The sequence below is a fragment of the Octodon degus genome, unplaced genomic scaffold (genome assembly GCF_000260255.1).
Source record: "Octodon degus isolate 3935 unplaced genomic scaffold, OctDeg1.0 scaffold00069, whole genome shotgun sequence".
In the NCBI taxonomy this organism is placed as follows: Eukaryota; Metazoa; Chordata; class Mammalia; order Rodentia; family Octodontidae; genus Octodon; species Octodon degus.
Window position 1 is genome coordinate 6,729,497 of NW_004524645.1, and position 9,064 is coordinate 6,738,560.

At 35.5% G+C, this 9,064-nt stretch overlaps 1 protein-coding gene across 5 annotated transcripts in view; it reads left to right on the forward strand.

The window, feature by feature from the left end:
- Positions 1-9,064, forward strand: part of Glra2 (glycine receptor alpha 2) — a 270,770-nt gene that overhangs the window by 70,340 nt on the left and 191,366 nt on the right. For all 5 annotated transcript variants that reach the window (XM_004635060.1, XM_004635063.1, XM_004635059.1 and 2 more), the window contains one exon: positions 224-447. In XM_004635060.1, the coding sequence (XP_004635117.1) occupies positions 224-447 (224 nt within the window). The remainder of the gene's footprint in view (positions 1-223; positions 448-9,064) is intronic.

A 9,064-nucleotide genomic window follows, 5' to 3' on the forward strand; every position in this document is an offset into this window, starting at 1 on the left:
TCTCTCTCTCTCTCTCTCTCTCTCTCTCTCTCTCTCTCTCTGCCTACAATTCTAACAGAACTAATCCTAAATTCATATATTTATTTTTGAACAAGGCTATCATAGCCTTCTTTATTCAGCCTCCAGCACTATGTCAAACCAGAGAGAAAGGTGAGGGGGAAATCTGAAATCTTCTTCTGCCAGGGTGGGCAATAAGTAGTTCTTGTGCACGACATTTCTGTAGGATTACCGCGTGAATATTTTTCTGAGACAACAGTGGAATGATTCACGGCTGGCCTACAGTGAGTATCCGGATGATTCCCTGGACTTGGACCCATCTATGCTAGACTCCATTTGGAAACCAGACTTATTCTTTGCCAATGAGAAGGGTGCCAACTTCCATGATGTCACCACTGACAACAAGTTGCTGAGGATTTCAAAAAATGGGAAAGTGCTCTACAGTATCAGGTAAGCCTCCATGGACTATGCCTGTTTACTTCTCCATTTCATCTCTAGCCTAGATTTGCCTGATTTTTCAGGACAGGTTGTACATAAATATTTGAATTTGTGGTCTTTTGCATATCAGTCAAATAGTAAACTTGGTGGAATAGCAGAAATTCCTGTGGTCATTCAAGTGTGACATGTAAGAGCACCTGTGATGCTGCACAGCAAATATGTGTGCAAAGAGTGCAGGGTGATGGTATTGCAAATACTTGAACAAATGCATTTTTGATTGTTTTAATAAAGGAATTCCAGGTCCTTCATTTTAATTGACGTGGAACATAATGCATGAACTCACATTTCAATAATTCTTTCAATTAACTACACACAAAAAATCAGTCTTGACACGGTCAATAGTGTACTTTGGCTAAGTAAGTCTTTGAATCTCATCTCAGCTTCTAACTATGCATGTAATCTCTTAATTTTTCTTGGGCATGAGTTTAGGATAGAAAATTTCTGAGATTCATTTTTTAAAAATTTTACATTCACATATTATCTTGAGAAACCTCATTACCCTAGGCTTGAAATAATATCCTCAGTTTAGGAAGTGTAATAGTAGTTTCTTTGTGACTCTGCAAGTATGTTAGCTATTTCTATTTTAATTTTATTGTTGTGCACAAAAATAGCACAAGAACATGACTTTTGGAATGAAACCCAAGTTGTGACACTACGTTATGTGACCTATAACACTCAATTACTATGATTGTGAAACAGAAAATATTTATTTAGCTCTAACTTACTTAGCTCGAAATATTCTTTTCAAAAAATTATTGAACTAATATTTGCATATCACAATTTGAACACTTAAATTTGCATATCATAATTGATTCACTAGATTTTAGCACATTGACAAAAGTGTTTAGACAAATATCTATAAATGTTCTTATGAGAATGAAAATGTGTCAGTCAGCAAATATTTCCTTTGAAGGGTTAGATTGTAAATATCTGAAATTTTCTAGGCTTAAATTACCCTTGTTACAATTACTGACTTCTGTCATTTAGATAAAAAGTAGCCATGGACAATGTAATAACAATCAGGCGTAGCTCACTTCAGTTCAACTTTATTTACAAAGACACACAATGAGTCTTCATGTAAAGTATATAAATATACTTTGCACAGTATCTAACAAAGAGTGCATGTTCAGTCAATAAAATGATGATTATTTCTGTTCTTTAATAAATATCTATTTTTAAATAGCAAGATCTTTGAGACTCAGAAACTTGACTTTGGCCCTTCTGTAACATTTTCCAAAGGACTAGGAGATTATACTCCATAGGAGAAATATTTACTATGCTGAATAGCAATTGGCATTTAAAATGTCTTTTACAGACTATAGCCCTTGCTCTCCAATTTTGTTACACACCCAAAACCACTAGTGTTCCTGCAAATGACTTTCACAAGTTTGCCTACTTGCAACCATTACAACCTCATTTAACCACTCTTTATATAATTGATTCTTGGGGCCGGGGAGATGGCTCAGTGGAATAAGCGCTTCCCTAGCAAGTGCAAGGGCCTGAGTTCTATCCCTGGTTCCAAAAAAAAAATTGATTCTTTATTGCATATTTCATTCTTGCACCTAGTAAATTCATGGCCAACTGATGGATGAAAGTTCCAATGTCTTATGGAATAAAAGAGAGTGCTCATTTGTAAAATGTGCCAAAGCTACTGTTTGTAGAAAGAACCAGGAAAGTTGCTTCATTATGCACTTTCCATTTAATGAATAGTCTGTGTGATGAAGCATTTGTTTAGTGTAAGATACAGTGTTGGGCATGACCAAAGCTGATATGACCTGATCAAATGGGACATATGCAGAGCATCGTGCTGGGGAGAGTTATAAAAAGCAGCATAGTGTAACAGCTGCCTCAGCTAATCCTCTGGGCCTCGGGTGGTGTTTGTTCTAGTAAATACCTGGCATTAGGCACTGCTGAAATAAAACTAGGTTGTTGTTGTTTTTATTTTCTTTTAATTATATGAAAGTCTTTTCATTCTAGAATAATGAAAGATATAATGTTCCCCAAACCTAGATCAACAGACAATTGCTGTATCTCTGATTCCCAAGGGGAACATATTACAGGCTTGGAAATGCCCTAACAGTTTCTAGGATTGGATGAAAAGGTTTGTCCTCACAAGCTCCTTTAGACCTTTTTCCTTATTAGAGTATTCCCTGAAATCAGAGGAAACATCTTTGGTGAAAGATAACTGGAGATGTCATTTTAAGGAGACCCAAGCTCTTGGCAGATTTAAACTGCAGGAATCTAATTATTTACCTAGAAGGGTTTCCAATGAGCTGGACATTGTGCATGGCCTAGAACTCAAGGGCTGAATAAGATGTGGTCCTTGCCTTAGAAAAGCTCCAATCTAACAAAGCAGGTGGACTATAGACAAATTAGTCAATATGAATAAATAGGGTATCAAAAAATTGGTTCTGACTGTGCAAATGAATTTCTTGATCGAAATATAACTAGAATTTTGGGGTCAATATCCACACTTCTATTTGAATTACTTGAATCAATTTAACTACATGCCAAATAATAGTTAGTATTAATATATGCACATTTGAAGATTTGACTCAAGTTTAAGGACAAGCGGACTATAGTTGTTGATATCTTAAAGATGCCAAAAAGTCCTTGTTGATATTCCATTAGGAAGGAATTTCTCTAGACTCTCAGGATTACAATTTAAATACCTGAGTGCATGCAGAAAGGGAAAGTATAGGCCTCAATTCATACTCTGGTATAGAGATGATAGATGACTTATTTCTGATAGTGGGTTTGATGTATGTGAAAAATAACAAGAACAATTATATTGAGTCTTTAAGAGGAGCAGTGGGATAGACTAAAGAAACCTCGGGAGGATACAAGGCAGGGGCAATAAACTCATAACTCATAAATTATCTCCACGTTACACAGTTACATAATTACTTAAGCATTTGTTCTACATTTAAAAACTTTTTTTCTGTACTGATATTTGATCTGTTTTACTCTAAAACTTATAGCAAATACTTATGGTATCTTATCTAAGAAAGAGTTCATGATTTATTAGATGTGTAGGAGCAGAGGTAGATTTAATTTTGCACAAAAAAATATCTCAATGTTTTAATGGCCAAGGAAAATACAGAAGGAACTATATGGTCCCTTAACTTTATAATGAGAAAGACCACAATGCTCAAGCTTTTGTATATATTTCTCAAAAGGTGATGGAATTTAAAAACAAGGGGTATAGAGCAGAACTCCTTAAGTAGATCAGTATTCCATAACCCCCAATGCAAAAATTTAGGGGACTTGAGCAAAATTTGAATAAATATTTTAAATATGAAGAAAGGCTTTGTCATATCTCTATCCAGTGAACTAAGATCCAGTCAGTGTTGATGAAAAAAGGCCAAATCTGTTGCTCTGCATCTCTTCAAATTTTTATTTGACATTCACTTCTGTAACACATACTCTGTGGGTGTACTTTCTGATTTTTCCAAGTGTTTTGTTTACTTGAATAAGTAAGTGTTGATCATCTTCACAAAAGTGTAAGAAAAAATACTCATCTTGATTTGTATGCCCTCTTCAGAGAGAGTCAAATTTTAAATTCATATCACTTTTAAAAAGCTTGAGGCTTTAGTGGACTAACAAGTACCTTTCACTGTCCTATCTATCATTATTCAAATACTATTTGTTAAATTTAGTATCCTGAATAGAGTAAAAGTGAAGACACCATGAGATATGATGGGCAAGGTGAAAGAAAAAAGAAGAAGGTGAGCATTTTTTTTTTGTTTTTTGAAAATAATTTTATTGAGAAACAAATAGCAATTGAGACAGTTTCAAAACTGATTAGCAGGACAATTTCAATACTTAATACATTGCATATTGTTGTCTTAGTGGTTATTCATTGCACAAGATGCAGACATGATATCCTGTCCACAAACACTATTAGAACAAATCATTTTGGAAGAGTAATTTGTCTCACATATCCACTATATTTTGCCTAGTGATTTTTGCCCTTTAATCTCCTTCATTTTGAGAATTTTCTATCTGAATTTTGAGTTTTACATGAAAAAAATTTTAAAAGTAATTTGAAGTTACTTTGTAAAGTATCCAAACCAACATCCTTGATTTACTAACAAGGATGTGACTTGTTTCCGAAATGAGATTAGTACAGACAATGGAGCTCATGAGTAGGAAAGCTATGACAAGAATGAAAGCTTTTCACTTGTATTTCAGCACTGTTATCTCCTACCCCACACTGATTTCTCATTAGTCTAAACCGAGTGCAAGCACACAAGCAAATACAGTATCAAAGATACGTCATTCTGGAACCAACCTTCATGAGGGTATGGAGGAAAAAGTTAAAATTAAAGATAAGAACATATAGCATACAAAACTTTTACAACCTATCTACTTTCTGAAAATGTTTACTATTTAAAGGATCAAAGGACAGAGGGATTTCTTCTAATAGTGTTTGTAAATAGGATGCCGAGTCGGCATCTTGTACAGCAATTAACCACTAGGAAGAATGTATGCAATATGTTAATTATTGAAACTGTCCTACCAATTTGGTTTGAAAAAAATAAATAAAATAAAAATAAATAAAATAAAGAATCAAAGGGCTGAAGAGATCTACTGAAGATAGTAAGTCCATTCTCTGCCTTTAAGCAATTTTTTAGAACCCACTTCATTTTTAAAGATTCTTAGAGAAGGAGACCTGAAATTCTCTCTTTGGATATTGTAATAATAATAAGTTAGGCTAACATTGTGAAAAAATACTTCATTACATAACATAAATCCCATGTCAGAAACTTAAACCGGTGAATTTTTATTCCATCTGCTATTGTGATAAATGAAAGGTCACCATTTTTGGAAGGATGGCAGCATGACTGCAGTATTTTTTTGCATCAAAAAAAAAGGTTTGCCCTACCAGTGTTAGCAGAAATATTTGTTCACTAAAACTATACTGCTGATTTAGTTTTATGGTGTGTTTTACCACAGAACAGAGATGCTCATGTCATAATTTTCAGTTTGCTGTAAAGTTTGTGACTTCTATGCTGAACCCTATGATATTGAACACAATCATGGAAATTTCTGACATTACTGTTGACATGGACTTCAGAGTCAAATATTTCTTTGGCTCAAGTATTTTTAGCTCTAATGCTGGCTGTATAATTTGGGGAAAATTCTTACCTCTCTTAATCTCTATGCTTAGGTTTTTTTTCTGTCCACAGTTTGGAGAAAGAGAGGGTTAGTAGAACACAATATATATTAAATGGATAGATGCTTAAAAAGTGCATTGCCATAAACTCTAGGTCTATTAATATTTTTTTACAATATAATGATTGAGCTTTCTATTCCAAACTCTAAAACAGAAGTGAAACTGAACAAGAATGATTCGTGCAAATTAGAAACGTACAGGATGCAAATGACCCTCAAAGTGCAACTCTATAAACTAGGGATTCTTAACCTAAGGGTGGGTAGGTGAGAAGGCCCAGGAAAGGGAAGCTTTAACCTCCTTAAAGGTGTATACATATTCTGTATCTTGGGGCATTTAAGCTCTTTATGTTTGTTCACCTGTTTAGTTTGCTGTTTAAATGGAAAGATCCTTATCTTTATTAAGGAGGCTACAGTCCCTTCATCTGTGGAGAATTCTGCTTCTAAATTCCTCCTGTATCTCCAGATTGGTTATGCCTTAGGTGAAGTTAAGGAAATACTGTTCACTTTCAGTGTCTCATTTGACTGTCCAGGTGCCTGGAGATACATGCTGTCTTCCAACTACAGTGTCTCCCAAATGCCAAATAATTATGGATTGCTCATCCAAAAAAAAATCCTGTATTACCAAAACATCTGCTTGACACATCAACCTTTATCTGACCTGAAAATTTTTCCTTCATGGCATCTGAGTTGATTTTCTTGTTAATCCCTCCTGGCTTTTGCTTGTTTTGTTTTGTTTTGTTTTGTTGTATATTTTTTTTATAAGAAAGGGTCTCAGTACATAATCCTGGCTGGCTTAGAACTCACTGTGTAGCCCAGGGTGGCCTCCAATTTGCAGTATCTTGGTACTTCAGGCTCCTGAGTGCTGGGATTAAGGCATGTGCCACCAAGTCTGGTTTATGAATCCCCTTTGATTTGGTTCACAATCCCAGATGTTGGTGATTTAGTCTTCTACCTTTCCAGTAGTATTTGAGTTATAATAAAGAACCTATGAGGACTGACATAATTTCTCCCTCTATTGATAGATTACAGGCACCACTCAGAGGAGAGGGAGTATAGATTTCTAGATAGAAGCTCAGCAATATCCTCAAAACTCTCCTGTCTAATGACCAACTTTATCCACACACGAAAAAGGTCAACTTCCCCACATGGCTTCCCATCTTGACTCATACTACAGCCTGGTGCAAGAACTTCAAAATATTCTAACTTTAGTTATAAAATGATTTCTCTTATGATAAAAGAAAACAAAGCACTCGTCATTTAGATGTCAGAGTTAAAGATAAAATGTACAGTGAACTGGATCCTACCTGAATGTTACCAATGCAATACTTTATCATACTCTCAATTTTGACACGACACAGAAACCTGTGTTTTCTACTATACGTCAGCTATGGAAGACTGTGATTTTTCTCTCTGTATATATTTTTATGTTTACCTTTACGTTTCATAATCCATGAAAATTATATTCTCATCTTCTAGCTCTGTATACAAATCTTCCTTAGTTTTGTGATGACTTAATGCAGTAATTAATGACTGTAACATAAGCACACACATCAGAACTATGCAGGAAGTCATCAGGGAAGTGCCAGAAAATGCCATGGAAACTACGATGATCCCATTCTTAGAGCAGAATAAGGCTGGAAAGGTGGGAGGAGCTGGCATATACATATGTTAGTGGATTCCACAGGAGCAGAGCTCAGCAGTGCAGACAGGGTGATTTGGAAAAGGAGCCTCCCCCCAAAAAAAAGTGCAGCCGAGGGTAGAAGTATTAGAATCTAGAAAGTGTGTCATGCATATAACAGATTTTCATAATGTGCTGGACAGCTCAGTTGAGCTCCTGCTCAGCTTCCTAAATACAAATGCAATATGCACAATAATATTGGTTCAAATATAGTAAGGTAAGGATGTTATCCTTGTTTGAAGAAAAATAAGAGAATGTTCCATTACATGGAGATTGGTACAACCACTTGTCCTTGACTGTTTACCTGACTGGAATAGCAATAGAAATATTTTTGTCCTTTTGGAAGTAACTTTCCATTGCATTAACATTCATAAGTGTTTGTTGTTCAGGTGATGGTGCAGAGACAGAATACCGAAAAAGTAGTGCAGCGCAATGTAAACACCATAGTTCCTTTTACCATTTACCGTATCCTCTAATATCATAGAACTGTCTCCAGCTCCATCAAGTCATCAGTCTGTCTTACTGTCTAATACAAAGGCAAACTTAACCAGCAGAGTAGAAAAATTCTAGGGCTACTTCTAGCCCTCTATCCTATAATTCAAAATGACTTCTTTCTCCTTCGCAAAACACAAAATTCTTTCCTTATCAGTAAATAACAATGGTTCTTCAGGTCCATTGGAACTTGGAGTTAGCAAGTGGAAATTTTGAATTCTAATGTACCTATCTCAAATACTTTTGGATCTTGAGACCCTTCTCTCTCAAACTGAATATCCAACTCCTGAGGAGAAGAACATGACCCGGAGGTGGAATAGGGAAGATTGGACTACCTGTGGTTTAACAGGTGTTCTTAATACATTTAACAAATATTCAGAGCTGAGTTCCCTATTGAGAAAGTTGCCAGTCACAAACAGGATCATTTGTATCCTTTGATTCAATCAGTAGGACTATCCACGGGATATTACTCTAAATACATTAATGAATTATAGGTTTACATAATTCTAGACAATTATACAGAGATGGTTGGCTGGTTCAGTAATTGACTGGAAATGTAGGCTAATAGAATTACATGGTAGATTTGAACCAGCAGAGCTGAAGGACTCATTACCTCAATTTTCACATGGCAGGAAGCCAACACCAAAATCAGAGGGTGTTCAACTGATGTTAACATGGTTTTCTTACTGGTTTGCACTAGTGTTCTTTTTTTGTGGTACTGGGGATCAAACTCAGGACCTTGTGCTTGCCAGGTAGGCACTTATGCCACTGATGTATCTCTCAGCTGTAATATTGTTCTCCGTTTTTTCTTTTCTTTATTTTTTTTTCTTTTCTTTTTTTTTTTTTTTTTTTTTTTGGCAGTACTGGGGATTGAATTTAGGACCTTGCACTTGCCAGGAAAGCGCTTATTCTACTGAGCCATATCCCCAGCCCCTGTACTATTGTTCTTGAAAGGCTTTCTGGAATGATATTAATCCCAAAATAAACATACATAGTATCATTGTGTCTCATATGAAACACATAAATCACTTTTGTGTTTCCATGGCAGATACTCTAAAGTAAAGATATTTCATTTAAAAATGGGAAACAATTGTATCCATCTTCAAAAGTCAATGGTTCTTCAACATCACATTTATGTTTGCTTGTGGCATTAGAAATTAAAAGAAAAAGGGTAGACCCAGTCCTAGCCCGGGTCCGGTGAGTGTGTGGAGAGCTTCCTGC